At 49.0% G+C, this 17,901-nt stretch overlaps 1 protein-coding gene across 3 annotated transcripts in view; it reads right to left on the reverse strand.

Annotated features, from left to right (window-relative positions):
• Positions 1–17,901, reverse strand: part of Trappc9 (trafficking protein particle complex subunit 9) — a 454,043-nt gene that overhangs the window by 127,941 nt on the left and 308,201 nt on the right. For all 3 annotated transcript variants that reach the window (XM_042699917.1, XM_042699915.1, XM_042699916.1), the window contains one exon: positions 13,733–13,843. In XM_042699917.1, the coding sequence (XP_042555851.1) occupies positions 13,733–13,843 (111 nt within the window). The remainder of the gene's footprint in view (positions 1–13,732; positions 13,844–17,901) is intronic.

Consider the following 17,901-nt stretch of genomic DNA (forward strand, 5'->3'; position numbering starts at 1 on the left):
CTCATGAACTGCATTTCAGACAGACCCAAGGCGCCAGGGCAGCCATAGTCTACGACAGAATTCACAATTTTTTTTTTGCACATGTACAAGTGTGTACAAACACTCACATGGCTCTGTACACACACATGCAGACAGCACAAGTACCATCCACGTCTAGTGGAGCAGCTCCCAAACTGGACAAAGATCACTGAGAAGGCCCGGTAGACACGCCTGGAGAGTCAGCAGCATGGTGGGAGGGGAGCAGAAGGCGCAGAGGCACACTTGGCCCCCCAGGGATTGTGGGTGTACCCGTCCCTCCCAACAAGGCCTGCCTTGTCCTAGATCTGGGCTTCTCTGGGGGTATACCCTCCCACAAGGCTCCCCTTGTCCTAGATCGTGGGTGTCGGGCACAGAGCTCGCTTCACACTGGGAACAAGGCAGTGCACAAGCGTGACAGAGCCGGCATCTTCGTCGGCATCTCACTCAGCACAGAAACAGGTCTGCGGCTGTCAGGCACATCTCTTCATCTCATCAAGCCTCAGTTTCTTTATTGCCAAGCAGGGGTGACACGGCAAGGGTCGCGGAGGCGGTAAGATGAGTGTGAGGACGTCCTGCAGAGGCGAGCATGCTGTGGCACGAGAACATGCATTGTTCAAGGGTGTCAGCAAACGGTTGGTGCAGAAAGCCATGGGACGTGCCTTCTCCCAGGCCAGAGGCACTAGATGTCAAGCTTGGACACGGCTGGCTTTGCTGTGTCTACCTTGGGTGGGATCCAATGGCTAATAGGTCTTCCGAGTTAATGTAACTTCTCAGAGACTTTCCCGAACCAACACAAATTAAATGACTCCATTATGTCAGCCTCATTTCACTTTGGTTTTGCCGCCAACAGTTCTAATCGGCAAGCACTCGGCTCTGTGACACCGGCCTTGTTAGCCAAGTTCCTCGCCAGTGTTTCGGCACTGAAGTATTTCTTTCATTGTGTGACAAATGTGGTGAGCCACCATCCAAGGAGGGACACAGGAATTTTTCTGGGCCATAAACAGTCTGCTGATCAACAGCAGCGTGCCCTCTACAAGATGCAGGCCCCCCAGGGAAGCAAGGCCTTAAAGTGCTACGACTGCCTTGTATTCTGCAGGCCCACACAGGCCCTGGCCTGTGAACAACGTGTCCAAGTTCAGGCCATCCCCACAGGGAGATCTGAGGAGCGCTCTTTCTCCTCTTGTGCAATAGAAGGTAGTGCCCAGAGCCCATACCAAAAGCTTGGAGGAGGAAGGCAGGCAAGGCAGTGCTGGGCACTGGTACTTTGTTCACAGCCCATGGCACGGATCTGAGGACGACAAGCCCCACGCGGCCTGGAAGCAGCAGTGTGCAGGAGACCCTGGCTGTGGCCAAAGATCTGCATAAGAGAAGACCAAGAGTGAGAGGAGGCCGGGCCCAGTCTGGGGGGCTTGCCCAGGGCCACGGCACACAGGAGCTGCGATGCACCAGCTGCCTGGGTACCAAGATGCAAAATGCTACCTCTGGACAGTCCACGTAGACAAAGGAGCCTGAGGCCAGGCAGCCTCCGACACAGCTGCCAGCCAACATGTGAGGAGGAATGCAGGCCACCTGCAACGTACCTACACAAGATATAACTTGTGCTACTATAGGCCTTGGACCTGGCTATGACTCAGCCCAAAGCAGCTTAAGTCACTGAGACCGCAGACACGGCATTTTTCTCGAGAGCTCAGCCAACACACAGAATTTGAGGGCAAACTACTCAGGAAACAGAAAGAATGACAACTTCAGACTCCAGAGAATTTCTCAGAATCAAGTGCAAGATGCAGAACAAATTGAATTTTTCCCACTGCCAAAATGCCTAAAAGGGGAAGTGGAGGGCGGTGATGAGGTCTCCTAGCCAAAGCCTCGGGGGGAGGGGGGGGGGGGCGGGCGTGGCACTGAGTGAGGGGGCGTGGCACTGAGCAAGGGGGCGTGGCGCTGAGCGAGGGGGCGGAGTGCGGCCCACGATGCGAAGGAAGCACCTAACCCTACAGCCAAGAGCCCGCTGGCCTTCAGGCCTCTCTGGGGAGCCAGCAGTTTCTGGGGAGACCCATAATGCTCGGCAACCTTCACCGAGATCTGCTCCTCAGGCGGGAGGCACCTCTGTGCTCCCACCGCCCTTCCCACCTTTCTGCCGACTGTCCATCAGATTCCCCCGTCCTCCCCAGAGTCCTTCCCCCACCCCGCCCTCCCCATGTCCTCCCCAGCCCTTGCTGACCTCCATGCACCTGTGGGAAGTGCTGAGAAATAAACGGTGGCAGCAGAGCCACCCCACCCAGCGCTGAGACATGGAGCACCTGCCTGCATCCCTCAGCCACTCCGGGCGTGTCTGGGCCACCCAAGCCAGCCACGGGCCCACGAGCGGAAGGTGAGACAAGGAGGGGGCTGGAGTCACTCAGATCCGTGTTACAGGTGGAAGCTGGGTGGGGAATGGGGGAAAGGAAGAGCCTGGGTTCCCAGCCCAGGCCAGCTTAAAAGTGGGCGGTGTGGTGAGGAGGACAAGTTGCAGAGGGTAGGTGCTACAAAACGGAAATGGTGTCTAGAAGTCCCAGAATTTCAAGGGCTCTGGTGTGAGTCCCCCTGGAAGTCAGGAACACTGAGGCAGTGTCTCCTGACCGGCTCTGCTTGAGTCACCTGTCTGCAGATGACCAAGCACCAAGCGCCGAGACAGAGGCTTCCTTGGCAACACACCCCCAAACCCACAATAAAATCCAGCGGGAGGGAGGACGCAGTGGCTCCCACGTGTAAACCAGCTACTTGGGAGGCAGAAATAGGAAGATGGTAGTTTGAGGCCAGCCAGAACCAAAAAAAATGTTAATAATTAGCACAAACTATGGCATTGTCTAATCCTAGGTATATGAGAGGAGCAGCTAGGCGGATTGAGGACCGAGGCTAAGCCTGGGTAATGAGTTCAAGACTCTAAAGCAAAAATCATGCTAAAAGGACTAGAACGTGGCACCAAAGGTAGCTTGCCCACCTAGCAAGCATGAGGCCTATGGAAAACCCCAGTACCACCCAACCCCCAAATAATGAACCAACCCCAAGCAACGAACTCACTTTTCCTCCCCAAATCTAGAGACCTGTCACATCTGCCATCCATGCTCTTGAATGGAACTTGATACCATGCCCAGCCCCCAGCATCCCCCTCTGGTCATCTTCCTCCCGGTCCACCCTCATCTTCCTCCCCCTCCCCTGAGGTCCATGTCAGTGGCCCTTGCTTCTAAAAGTCTTCAGAAATAACTGTGGCACTCAGGGCCATCAGAGACAGTAATTTCAGACAAAGGTATAAAGCCACCAGGGGTAAGAGGACGGTCCTTGTAGCCTACAGAGCTGGAACAAATGGACAGCCACCTTCAACAAAACCCGAGCCTTTCCTTTACATCATACCCAAAATAACCAGCTCAGAACGGATTAGAGAAACCCATAAAACTCACAGAAGAGAACACAGGAGAAAACATGTCTGACCTTTGATTATGCAAAGGTTTCTTGGATATGACACCAAAAGCTCAATTTATAGAGAAAAACACTGACAAATTGGACTTCTCAACCATGAAGGAAATAAAAGGGCAAATCACAAATCACAGCCTGAGAAAATATTTGCACATCACATTTTGGACAAAGGGCTGGCACCTACAAATACGTACTTGTATAACCCAAGACCGCTTCCAAGCCAGGGAAAAGGGGAGAAGGGACCGGCAATAATACTGCTCCCATCGAGGTCAGCACTGGCAGCCCGGCACCCCAGAGGCCGCTTCAGTCATCCGGCCACGCAGGAGACTAGCAGCACACTCCTGTAGGATGGACCCCGAACTCAGATGACGAAGCCTTCTCAGAGTCTCAATAAGAACACCAGGGCCAATAAATAAGTAGGCTAAAGACTTAAAGAGAAACTTCTCTGAAGAGGAAAGAAGGATGGCCAATAGATACATGAAGAAATATTCATGAAGAATACATGAAGAAATATTCCTTAGCCATAAAAGAAATGCAAATCAAAACAACACTGAGATACCACCTCACCCCAGTTAGAACGGCTATAATCAAGAACTCTAATAGCAACAGATGCTGGAGGGGATGTGGACAGAAGGGAACCTCACTGCATTGTTGGTGGGAGTGTAAACTTGTTCAACCACTTTGGAAAGTAGTATGGAGGTTCCTCAAAAGACTCCACATAGAGCTCCCCTATGACCCAGCAATCCCACTTTTGGGCATTTACCCAAATGTTCACAAACAAGACCATACTAAAGCTACCAGCACGACTATGTTTATTGAAGCATTATTTACCATAGCTAAGATATGGAACCAACCCAGATGCCCCTCAGTAGATGAATGGATCAAGAAAATGTGGTATATATACACAATGGAATTCTATGCCTCCATCAGAAAGAATGACATTGCCCCATTTGTTAGGAAATGGAAAGGTGTGGAAAAAATTATATTAAGTGAAGTAAGCCAGGCCCAAAGAAACATAGGTCCCCTGGTTTCCTTTATTTGCAATAACTAGTATATGGCTAAGTCAAGCAGAAATGGTCAGATAAATTAATGTTAGGTAGATGAACCCCAAAATAAATATTCAAATGTTTTTTTTCTTTCATGCGATTGTTTCTAACATATTATAAGATATTTCTTTGTTGCTTTGTATGTCCCTCCCCACGGAATAACCCCTGCTTTCACTGTATTTGATGTTGGTATAATTTGTGGAGGGGAAGGGAAAAAACAAATCATTTAAATAGGGATACAGGTGGACCCATTGCAACAATGAGATGTACAAGACTTTTTGTCAAAAAACGAACTTAACAACTTTGGGGGGTGGGTGGTTGGAAGGGGAAACAAAGGAGGAGGCTGCAATGCTTGATAAGAAACATACTCAGTACCTTGCCCATGTAATTATAACCCCCTCTGTACAGTATTTACACACACACACACACAAAAAAAAAGGACACCATGGCCACCCCAGCCTCCTCTGCCTCCCACGGAGCTCTGGCCACTTACGCCCGGGCTCTGAGCACTGAGGGTGAGGCCTATGCTCAGTTCTTGGTTTCCCAAGAGGAGTGGTGTAAAGGTGACAAGGACAACGTGCCGAGGGCCGAGCGTCAGTAGCTCAGGCCCAAGCTGGCGGCGTAATCCAGCAACTCACCCATCCCTAGGCTCCTGTGAGCTGATAACCCCAAAAGTCACCAGCCCAGGTTTCTATTAGTGGAGGTACCCATGGATGCTGCTCAAGCCCTCCCCCAGCCCTGAGGACACGGTGGTGGGGAGCTAGGGGGCTCAGTGGCCATAGCCAGCCCCACCGGGGAGTCCCAGAGCCACCTTCTGCTGTAGGGCGGCGTCTCCACCCAGGATGCTGGCAGATTTCCAAGTCCTGCCAGCCCCTGAGAGCCCTAAGGAGGACTGCACTGCCCACTCCCCGCCCCGCCACCACGGAGGAACCCCAATGTGTCCCAGGAATCTGCCAGGCTAGAACAACAGTGTCATGTCCGCATCCATCCTGCCAAATCCCAGAGAGTCAGGGGACTTTTCCATGTCTGAGAAGCCACACACACACACACACACACACACACACACACACACACACACACACACAGGAGCAAGGCTCCCATGCAGTGTGTCTGGGGAGGTGAGAAGACACCAGGGAAGCAAGCACGCAGCACCAGAGAAGCAGCTCTGGGGAAGTCCCTGGCTGTCACTCAGCACCCAGCTGCTACCACTGTCTCAACAAGGGATAAAGAAGAGGAAAGAAGTCAGAGAAGCAACCCCACAGGCATGCAACCCGCCAGCCTCCCAGCTGCAGATTACTCCATAAAAACGTGCAATGAAGATGTGATGGGAAACCCACAGACTACAACTAGATTCAGGAGACATCAGCTACTTACATTTTAATTCAAACAAAACTACTCAGGAGGCTGAGATCTACCTGGAGGATTATGGTTTGAAGCTAGCCCAGGCAGAAAAGGTTGCTAGATTCCATCTCCAACAGCAGACGCCGGACTGACGTTGGGGATCAAATGGTTAAGCATTTGCCATAAGCAAGTTGAGCAAAGAGCCAAGCAAGCTAAGTAAGTGCCATGCAAGGCACTAAGTTCAAACCCCAGCACAGCCAAAACAACAACAACAACAACAACAACAGGACAGCGAGACCATTGGAGATTTAAGCAGCAACTACACATTTGATGATAATGATGTTAATTTTAAAGCCTAATGTGGTGCTGTGTTTATTTAAGAGTCTTGGCACTGAATATGAAAATACTTACAGATAAAGTACTATGACTTCTTAGATTTGCTTCAAAATAATAGAGGACGTGGGAGGGGAGGTGCAGAGGAGGACGCGGCTCCCGGCTGTGATTTACCACTTGCAGAGGCGACAAGTATACCAGGGTCCAAGATGCCATTTTGGCACCTTTTGTACATACTTGACATCTCTGTAATAAGGCTTCAGGAAAAAGAATGCATAGCCATGGTGTGTGTGCGTGTGCATGCGCGTGTGCGCACACACACGTGTGCACACTGTGCTGCCTTCACTGTGGCACCTTCAAGGAAGCTGTGCAGCCCCAAAGCAGGCTTGGCTGGACTCATATTCTCCACTGGACAGACATGGGGCTGAATTCAAGAAAGGCTGAAGGACAGTTAAGGTCATGACCAAGAACCAGTAGAGCTGCAGCTGCCACCTACTTCAGCCTAGTCTACAAGACGAGATGAGTGTGGGCTGCAGCTGCCACCTACTTCAGCCTAGTCTACAAGACGAGATGAGTGTGGGCAGAGACACTGCTGACCAGAGGGGGTTGGCTGAGCTTCCTGGGGAGTGGGGTAGGGGCTGTACCTCAACCCCTAGGAAGAGGAGAGCAGTGCTGTGGCTGAGGGTTCGGCAGTAAACCCTGACCGGAATGGAACTCTCCGGCAGCATGAGATTGGGGCCAGTATTTGTTATCTCTTTGGAGGCCTGCAGCCCACTGCCCTCCCCTGTAGACCCCCTGCAGACTGTACAGCTAAGGCTCGGCAGACCAAAGTCTCCCAAGAGGAGGGAGCCCTGCCCAGGGTCAGGCACTGCAGCAGAGCTGTGCCAGCTCACCACTCACCACCAAACCTTCCTGTCACCACCAAGTGCTGGACAGGATAGCGAGTGTGGGAATGCTTACCGTGACGGGGGATTGAGACCCCTTCTTGTCTGCTTATGATTGCTGCACATACTCCCCCACCACAGAGGGCTGGGGGTAACAAGGCCCCTCCCCTCTCTGCAAGGCCCATTCTCCGGTGGACCATCACCTCTCAGAATTCCATCCTGGTACTTGGAGCTGGGCGCCTGGATCTTTCACCCCCACGTGGGCGCTGACTCATTCAAAACTCTTGATATTAAATCTCCTTCGGTAAATAACGCACTGTGTTTTCTTACTCCTGACCAATGAGAAGAGAACTTTCTGTCCCCGCTTAGAGACTCAGGAGGAGTCCAGCAGCTGAGGCCCTAAATGAGATCTATTGATGAGCAAAAACCAGGTCTGATTACCTCCATGTTCTGGAACACACCCTTCACACAGGCCTCCAGGGTGAAGTGTCATCAGGGGATGCTGGAAAGCCACCCTGTCACCCTCCGCTTCCCAAGCATCTCCCGCACATCAGGTGTGCTTTGGTTACCTGGCCAGGGTTCACTTCGCTGTTTGGAACATCACATGGGCAGAAGCTGTCTCTTCTGTTTCTAGAACAAGGCAGCCATGCAGCTCTAGAAGAGCCAGGCTGGGACTGCACCATGTGCCCCAGGCTTTGGCCTCAGCCTCAGTGTGACAGAAAACCACTGAGCGAGCCCTGAGACAGGTATGCTGGAGTGGGCAGGGTCTCTGCCTGCGGAGGGAAGGCTCTAGGCACGAGCCCACTGGGCCAGACACTGAAGAACAACAGGGAAAGAACCTCTGAGAGTAAGCCTTCCCGCTAGCACTTCTGAGGTAGCCCGAGAGTGTATGGACACTCAATCCCACCATCTTGTTTTTCTCTACTCACAAAAAGACGAGAATTTCTCCTGTCGTAAGTCAGCAAATGCTGCCTCCCCCAGAGCAATCAGTGTCTGGATCCAATGGCTTCTTGATGTACCTGTGCAATCTCTGTGCTCTGCCTACTCATCTTGATGAGCTGCTCACAGACTCAAGAGCCACTAGTTTCCATCAGGAAGACTTTGAAAGCTGACAGCAGAGGGGCAGGAGAGCGCTAGATGGGTACCTAGTTGGGGGGTGGGGGTGGGAAGAGGGGTCCTGGGTTCTAATATCCCCCAGCAAGGGCTGAGAAGTGAACCTGAGCCCCAGGCCCCTTGTTAGCAAAAGAAGAGCACAGCAAGACATAGTCCTTTGTTTCTAAAAGCTGTCAAATTAAAAAAAAAAAAACCTAGTTGTATAGAAAATCACCACCACCACCACCACCACCCCAAAAAAAAAAACCACCTGTAACTCAGAAAGATTGTAGAACAGAATCTGCAGGACTGAGAAATGGAAATGGACTCAAACATTTAGATATGTAGCAATAAAACAATTATCACTTTGATGTTCCACAGGATGCTTTGAAGCATTTAAAGGCACTAAATGAGAAAGTGTTAGGGACAGGTACTCAGCTCGAGTAAACAGAAACGTGTGAGAATGGGGCAGCCCCCAGGAGACAGGACTGCCGTGTCACAGCCTCCTCGGGAAGTCGACCTGTGGACCACCACAGGCCCCAGGGCTGTCCTGCGTTCTGACGGTGAAGCAGCCAGTCGAATGACAGGCAGAGGGATCTGCTCCATCACCCAGGGATGGCCACCACGTTCAGAAGCTCTGAAGCCAGGCCCCAGCGCCTCTGCGGTGAGGGGGGGAGGAACAAACCCCAGTGTCCCGAAGCAAGTAACAGGATAACATCTATCACCATAAATTAGAAAGGGGCCTATGCATTTATGAGGGTTACTATGAAAATTACTTTTAATGGTTTGATAATTAAGGGGAAAAACCCATAATAATGATGCTATCTTCATCTTCTAGTACATTTAGTGCTGGTAAACTTTCTTTAAAAAGTGTGTTTTAGGGTGGTGGGGAGGTATGATTGGGTGGGAGGGAGGGGGGAGGCTGGGAAGGGAGGTGAAGGGTAAACAAAGGAGGAGGCTGCAATGCTTGGTAAGAAATGTATGCATTATCCTGCCCATGTAATTGTAACCCCTCTGTACAGTATGTTCTCAAATAAAATAAAATAAAATTTAAATTAAAAAAAAAAAAAAAAAGTGTGTTTTATTTTCCCCCTCTTCAGAGAAATCTGCTTCTGATTCCACTTCCGAAGCTGGGCAGGGAGGGGCGTGCGGCTCTGTGGGACACAGCCTAAGCCACAGTGAGTGGCTGCTGCCTGGAGACCCCAGCTGGTGGTGGGCGGCTGCAGCCCAGGGCCAGCCAAGGGCAAGGCCCTCGTGAACCCTCGCTCCTCCTACCCACGGGAGGGGGGACCAGCCCCGAGTGCACCCTGAACTACCATGAGATTAAGAAAGCCTCGCGGCTGGAAGTGGAGCTTGAGTGACGCCACTCCTGGGGTAAAAATGGAAGTTGATACAGCCCGCACGACTGGGGACAGCACCGTGAACTTCGTGACGGATGGAGTGCAGCCTAGGAAATGTAATCACTGCAAACCAGGAGGCACAAATCACACCGGCCCCAGCGAAGTTAACCGGCGGTCCTTAATTACAGAAGTGATGCACTGGGCACGTCGCTGCGACTCACAGCTCGGAGATGAGTCACCAGTTTCCAGAGGACCTTTCAAAGAAGAGATTAGGGAAGTAGAAAAGGACTTTCTATATCCATTTTCTGAAATGCTGTACTTTGAAGATTAGAAGACAGCTCGAAGAAGTATAGAGATGAGAGTAGTATTTCCAATTTTTAAAAACTCTTTTTTAAATGACTTGTCTACGAGCAAGTAGGTCTTTCATAGACCTCCCTGTGCAAGTGTGCCTGAGCACACACATGCACACACATATACACAGCTCCACACCATGCTCTTTCCCTTGCCTATGATGCTCTCTCCCTGCCTCTTGTCCTCGCTGACTCCTACTCCTTTGGCATAAGCAACCCCTCCACCCCCCTGCAAAGCTTATGCTGAAAACTTACCCCCAAAGTAGCAGACTTAAGAAGCAGGCCTTTGGGAGGTGATCAGGGTATGAGAATGGAGCCCTGATGACTAAGACCAGTGCCCTTTTCAAAGAGACCCAGAAAACCTTTTGTCTCTTCTACCTAGTCAGTGAGAAGCCACTGTCCAGGAACAGGAAATAGCTCTTAGCAGACACTGAATAAGCTGCTGCTTTGATGCTGGACCTCCAGCTTCCGGAACTATGAGAAACACATTTGTGTTGTTTATAAACAGCCTAGTCTATGGTACTTTGTTACAGCAGTGTGACTGTAGTAAGGTATCTTCTAAGTTAGCATCACTTCTACCAGAAAACCTCCTAGCCAGCCCCCTGGCTCCCAGGCTGGGTTGGGTACATTTCTATAAGCTGTCGGATCTCCTCAGGCTGCATAAACATAAGATGGGAGGAGGGGCGTCTGCTTTCCTTCCCCACCAAAAGACAAGCAGTTCTGCATTTACTGGTAGGGCCTGGTCCCTGGACATTCAGAAAGTATTCCCTGAATGAGTAAATTAACATCCTGAAGGCTAAAGACTCATTTTGCTATAACCTAGCACAGGTATCCTCCAGGGGTCTGTATGTTAAAGGTCACCAGGTGCAACTATCAGACAGTGTCTGGGACCTCTGGGAGGTGAAGTCACTGGGGACTTACCCCATGACAGTAGACTTTAGGAATTCTCATAAAGGTTGAGTTTGGTCCCACCCACTAGCCTCCTCTCCTCTCAGCTCCAGAGGTATCACACACCATCAGCACCTGCTGCTGCTCTCCTCTCGTGCATGAGCCACGAGGCACTGCAGCCCAGGCGCCCATCACCACATCTATGCCAGGTGGACACTGAGCACAAATATGTCAACATACAGCGCCAAATAGGTCTTCCAGGCAGACATGCATCATGGCTTCTGCTTTAGCTGTCACTCCCCAGGACAGCAAGGTGCCCCGAAGGACACTGCTGGTTAGACAAGCGACTGCCCCCTTCTTTCCCATCCACTGACGCATCCGGCTTCTTACCATTGGGCCGGGTCCTTATTCCTCGGGGCACTCCTGGCGCCTGATTCGGTCTTATCACATCACAAGTTCTCCAAGTATCAGTATATTGGATGAATATTTCATGAATGAATTTTTAAAAATATGTGAATTAGACACATTCAGAAATGAGAAGTTAAGAAACAAGCTTAATAAAGAAGGAGCCTGAAGCACAAAACCAAATTGTAATTATTTGTGACTGGTGTTGTAAATATCTATCAGCCCAGCGTTGCCAAGATTGATTCCTGCTTACTCCACAGAGCAAGCTGAGCAATTTATAACTTTTTAGAAGTGATTTGTGTTGATGTCACAAGAAGACTAGATTTATGTTCTCAGGGATCTTGGGCCACATGAAAACATCAAGACCAAGAGACAAAGAGCATAAGATAGTTCCCCACCCATGGAAGGGGCCAGCTCCGGGCAGCCCGGAGCCCTGGGCAGGAGCCAGTCCTCTTGACCTCACTCACTCAGCCTCGCTGGCCCACACCACCCTGGGCACTGGGGACCTAGCACACACTGCGGCGGAACATCCCAACCGGGAGACAAGAAGCACAGAAAGGTCCCCAACAGCCCGGCCTCCACCACTGGAGCTCCAGCTTCCATCAGCCAAACGGGCCCTGAGATAGGGCTTCAGCCCCTTCACATTCCTATGCCCTCAACAATCACACCACATGTGAATGCCCTGGAAGTCAAGTGGCGGGAGCATCAGCATAGAAATGACTATGGTGACATATTTCTGCAATAAAATATTAATAAGTCAAAATGAAACAATCAGATGTATATTTACTCCAAAGTGTAGTGCTTAAGTTTCAGAGGACATATTATGACAGGAAGGCACTCTATCATCTAAAAGAAAAACAATGCTGGGAGTAGCATTTGTTTGTGGATCTATAGCCACACAATAACAGCAGAAAAACACAAATGCAAACACCATCACTCCCAAGACAGGGGTCGCTCTAAGGAGAAAGGGAAGAGAACTGAGGTGGTGGGAGAGACGCTTACTTTGGTTTATTTCTCCCAACATTTTCTTCTGAAGAAATTCAAATGTATAGTTGGCAGATGTTACAGTGACCACCCTACAGTCCCCGCTCCCCACCCCTCTTGCAAGCCCACCAGGAGACAGGGCTGTTAACACTGCATTGGCCTTGTCACTTGATGTCTCCTCCCACCCCGAACTCCTTCTGGTTTGCTGTGTGCTTTGAAGACTATTGTGGATATCCTACATCTTCCCCAAATCTGCTGGTGCACGTATCATGAACTGGAACTCAGCGTCTGTTCGCAGCTTTTTCTTTTGAGGTAAGACTGGCATACAGAGAAATGTACTCTCAAGTCAACGTGGCTAAGGTTTGACGACGTACACTTGGGTAACACAAGAACCTGTCACATTACCTCATTTGGAAAATTCCCTATGGCCTCTTGGGTCAGAGCTATCCCAACCTCTCCAGGCAGCAGACGCTCAGCCTCTCCTCCAGTGGCTGCTTTGGTTGGTTCCTGAGCTCCATATGAATGGAACCACACAGGATGTGCCCTTGGGGGCGAGTCTGGCTTCACTTGCCACAACACTCCCAGGTACCTCCATTTCTGTGGAGGAATCGTTCTGAACCATTCCTCTGGTGGGGATGCCAGGGATCTTTCTGGTTTTTGGCTTAGGGACATTTTTGTATAATTGTTTCTATGTTTTAATTAAAAAAAATAACTAACTAGACCTGGGATAGATGGACAAAGATAAGTGCATGATTAGTTTTATAAGAAAGTGCCAGAACTTCTGCCACAGTGGCTGCACTGTTTATTCTGTCTTCTGCCAACAGGAGAGTTCCAGTTGCTCCACACCGTCCACAACACTCAGTGTCGTCTTTTTTATTCTAACCGCTCTGTACCTGCTTGCGGTTAGGACTTGCAGCTCCCCATTGACTAATAATATTAATGTCAGTTTAAAAGTTATTTTTTTTATTTCTAAAAAAATTTCCTTTTCTAGCCGGGTTCCGGTGGCTCACGCCTGTCATCCTAGCGACTCAGGAGGCTGAGATCTGAGGATCATGGTTCAAAGCCAGCCCAGGCAAGAAAGTCTGTGAGACTCTTGTCTCCAATTAACCACCAGAAAGCCGGAAGTGGTGCTGTGGCTCAAGTTGTAGAGTATTAGCCTTAAGCTGAAGAGCTGAGGGACAGCATCTAGGCCCAGAGATCAAGCCCCATGACTGACCAAAAAAAAAAAAAAAAATCCATTCCTTAAAACAAGACAGATAGAAAGAGAAACAGAAAAATAGAGACAAAGAAAGAGATATGAAACGAATATAACAAAAAGCTTAAATCTAAAACACAAGTATGCTAGTTTCTTTTTTGTATGTTTGAAGTATTTTTCAATTAAAAATTAAAAACAAACAAACATGATTCCATCCATGATCCCATCCACAGGCATATGGCGCAACAGCCCGGGGTGGATTGGAGGTACCCTCTATTGTCTCAGGAAAAGCCGGCGGGGGGGGGGGGGGGGGGAAGGGGAGGGGGAAGCAGGACAAGACATTGCTTGCTCCCAGAGCCAGGGACATACCCTGGGCCTGGGCTCACCCGAGTCACAGCACACTCACCGCTGGCACTCGCTGGCATGCAGAACAAGCTCCTCGCTGTTTCTGGCACTGACTGTCAATTCATGCTCCGTGGAGTTGAGGACGTCCAGTAGCAGGTGGCACTTCCGGGTACTGTGGAAAGATGAAGGGAAGCTCAGAATCCTCCCCTAGGTACTAAGATTTCTCCCCACTTGGAGAGGCGCAGATTGCAATTTATCAAAATGCCCAGGACACCTTCTTACAAGTGAGCCCTGCTCTCTACAAACCAGTGATGTTGGAAGGTAACTCAGCTCTCTCTACTAGCATGGGAGGAGGTCGAGATCACCTACCCTATACACTTGGTACACAGTGTCACTCAACAAAGGCTATATTTGAGTGAAGCACCAAGTAAGAGGCTGGGCACAGTTCCTACCTGTATAGAATCCCCGTGAGTTTCTGACCCAGGAGTTCCACCAGACTCCTCCTCAAGGCAGACAGAGAGCTTAATTACCACCCACCTGAGACCTCTATTCTTTGTTTGCTTTGTAGTAGGTGAATTAAACATTCCAGCGATCATGGCCTCTTACAGCTGTGAGTAGTTGGTATGATGAAGTTGTAGCCAAGAAGATGCAGGCTCTAAGATTTTCTACCCCAGATAAAAGACAGTGCCTTGAGAGTGGAGGCTTCCATGTTTCCACAGCCCTCCTCCCTTCTTTCTTCCCTGGGAGGGAGCTGGGTCCCTGGAGCTGGGCAACCACCCAGAGGAGAGATGGCACAGTGGAGGCCAGAAGAAGCCAGCCGAGAGGGACAGGCTCAGCGGCTAAGGCGCTCCCCAGTGCCTCCTCCTCTACACTTATTAACTACACGCATGAAATGTTTTTAAAAAGCCAACAGCACATGCTTCATTTGTGTCAGTCACTATTCGTTAGGTTTCCATTACAGCTGAATGCGTGCCTAAAACTCACACAGGATTCCAAACTCCAAGCATGCCAGCGAGCCCGTGGCAGGGAATCGAGAAGGGTTTACAGATCTCCATGGGATGGCGGCTCCCATGACAGGATTGGAGAGAGGATGGCATCAGAGCAGGGGCTTGTCCTGGGAAAGGCAGGCAGGACAAATCCGATGGATGCAAGAAAGGCTTGGAGACAAAGATTTGGGGTGCTGTGGTCATTTCTAGCTTGGTGTGGCTTCACATATGACCTTCCAAAGGGCATTTGGTTTCTCAAGGCCTTGCCCCCCAGGTATGAGCAAGGCTTTGTTCTGGATGTTAGGAAGTCAACGGCAAGAAGGGATGAACCACCAGGCTCCACCTGTGTCCTGGTGGTGATCCCAGGGAAGCCCAAAGAAGGAGTGGCTCAGGAGAAGAGAGACTTGCTCGTGTGATCATTCCAATGCTCTGCCTTGCCAGCAGATGGGGCTGGGGACCTGGGTTCAAAGCCACCCCCCATCAACTGCTCCCTCCAGAGAGGGAAACTGAGGCACAGAGCAGTGCAGAAGCATGCCAACGGCTCACACACATAGATGTAAACACTATCCAAAGGCCACAGGGCATCCAAAATATCAAAGCCTCAGAATGCGGGCACATGACCTCTGGTGACAGGAAAGCAGAGGTCTAGAGACCACTACTAATCTCTAGACTACCAGACACTAGACTACTCTAGTCTAGAGACTACAGTGTCTTTGTGTGGTGCGACACGTGTTTGGACGACAGACTCTTATCAGCTGACATGGGGCCATGAGGGTGGGGATGTGGCCCCCAGAGGTTCAGATCTGGAAAATACTCATTAGTTCCGCCAGCTGACAACACACAGCAGCTCCTAGGAAAACGAAGGTCTGTGCTGCTCTTGTCATAACTTCATGAAATCTTTAATCACAGCGCAAGCTTTCAACAGAAAACAGGAACTGGTAAAACATTTATCAGGAGGGGAAATTGAAGCGATTTTTTTTAAGGTTGGGATAAGAGTCCAATATATGTCATTTGCACTCACAGAGCTCACAAGCCCAGCAAATGCACAGGAAGGAGCAAACATCAATACACAACATGGTTTTGTCCGAGTTGTTTTTCTGACTCACTGTCTGAGAGTGGGGGCGGCCGGAGCTAGTGTTTCTCTTCCTCCTTATTGTTGACATGATGATATACTGGTAGATCTTTGTTTTCCATCCGTTGCTCATAAATTAATTCCCTCTTGCAGACTGCAGGAGCATTCTGTGCCCATCACAATATCACGCTCTCTCTGCCTTTCTCCTCCCTCAGGATGATTCTCCTTACTGCTTAGGATCTTCTGGAGCACAGTCTACTTTCCATTTCTGTTTCCTTCTTTCTTCTCTTTTTTTAGATTTTTGAAATTTTATTGTCAAGGTGATGTACAGAGAGGTTGCAGTTACATAAGTAAGGCAGTGAGTACGTTTCTTGCTGAACATTGTTATCCCCTCCCTCGTTTTTCTCTCTCTTTCCTTCCCTCCCCAACTGCCCCCCCCCAGTTGTAAAGTTCATTTCTAACACACTGTCTTGTGAGTATGGCTGTTGCATTGGTTCACCCTTTGTCCTTTGTCTCAGTTTTGTTGTTCCCCTTCCCTTCCCCAATTCAGATCAACGTATATACAAGACACAGGGTTTGTCTGGTTCCATCTTTATCTTTAGAGCTGAGGAGCCCAAGAAATGTTACCAGAAGAACGATGGTCGGAAGAAGGCTTTGACGGCACGTATGTCCACCTGGCTTGGAAATAAGAAGCAAGCAAAGTACCTATGCTCAAGAAAGCAGTCATTCTGAGTCTAAGGTCAAGCTCACTACAGGGGATCCAGCTGCTGGGTGGCAGACATCCCCAGACAGAGCAGTAAGCTTTCCCTGCCCAGAATTGGGAATTCGTTCATGTGACCAGTACCCATTAAATCCCTCCTGTGACAGTTCTGCTCTGAACACTTGGGATATGGAAGCAAGCCGTTAGGAAAGGGTAGACAAAGGATGAGCTGTGGTTGGGAAATTAAAATGTTAGCTGGATAGGGCAGCCCATGCCTATAATCCTCTCTAACTGGTTGGCAGAGATCAGGGGATTATGGGTCTAGGCTAGCCTGGACATGAAAGTTGACAAGACTTCATTTCAACCAATGGCTGTGTATGACAAAAGGCAGTACAAATAGGATTTTGGTCCGGGGAAGCCTGTGCATAAAATAAGACTCTTGTCTTGAAAATAACCAATGCCAAAAGGGGTTGACTGTTAATTGAATGACTCAAGTGCCTGCTCAGCACAAGTGAAGTCCTGCGATCAAACTCCAGGACCACCCAAATAGAAAATAAAACAATATAAAATAAAGTTTAATCTCTTGCTGTGATTTTTTTCCAAAACAAATTCAAAGTAGTTGTTGAGTAAGGGATTATGACATGCAAGATTACCAATATTTCTGCATACTAACTAAAAATAAGTACAAAGTAAATTTTTAAAGAAAAGAAATAGAAAATGAGGGAGGGGGGAACACTGTCTGAAAAGCCATTTACTCAGTATCTTACTTAGGTAACCATAACCCCTCTGCACATCACCTCTACCATAAAACAGAGTAAAAAACTACACCAAAAATATGAAAAAAATAAAGAAACGTAAGTCATAAGGTACATAGGAATAAATGTAATGCAATGTATGTAATGCATTTATGTACACTAGTAGAGAATTTATGAACAATACTAATGTCCAAAATGTTATATGTGAGAGCCAAGGGCCAAGAACATGCAAAGCAACGATGAGAACGATCTGGGAAAGATTTAGCCGGTGGATACTGAGAGCTGTTACAAGGTTATCAGTGAGGACAGAGGTCCTGGGGCATTGTGGGAAAAACAGGAGTGAAAAGAGAAGACACCAGAAGAGATCCATGTTCATAAGTGGCTGGAAGGATTGCTGACACCAGGATGCCAATCTGCACGGAGAAAGCACTAGAAAGAATCCTGCAACAGACAGTTACACAGGTAAGACAGAAAGTCTCACTGCACCTTGCACCATAAGCAAAACAAGTTCCAAGTAAAGTATCTACCTAAACATAGAAAAATTATAAAATCTTTTCTAAGGTACAATTAAACAGCTTAAGACTTTGGAAAGGAGAAAGATGTCTCAAATGAGTTATAAGACCTGAAAAATAGAAAAGATTGAAAGGTTTGGCTACATTGAAATAGAGAACACCAATATAATAGAAAACATTTTAAAACCAAAGCCCAGACGCCTAC

This window comes from Dipodomys spectabilis, unplaced genomic scaffold (assembly GCF_019054845.1).
Source record: "Dipodomys spectabilis isolate Male_0828 unplaced genomic scaffold, ASM1905484v1 ptg000264l, whole genome shotgun sequence".
Classification (NCBI taxonomy): domain Eukaryota; kingdom Metazoa; phylum Chordata; class Mammalia; order Rodentia; family Heteromyidae; genus Dipodomys; species Dipodomys spectabilis.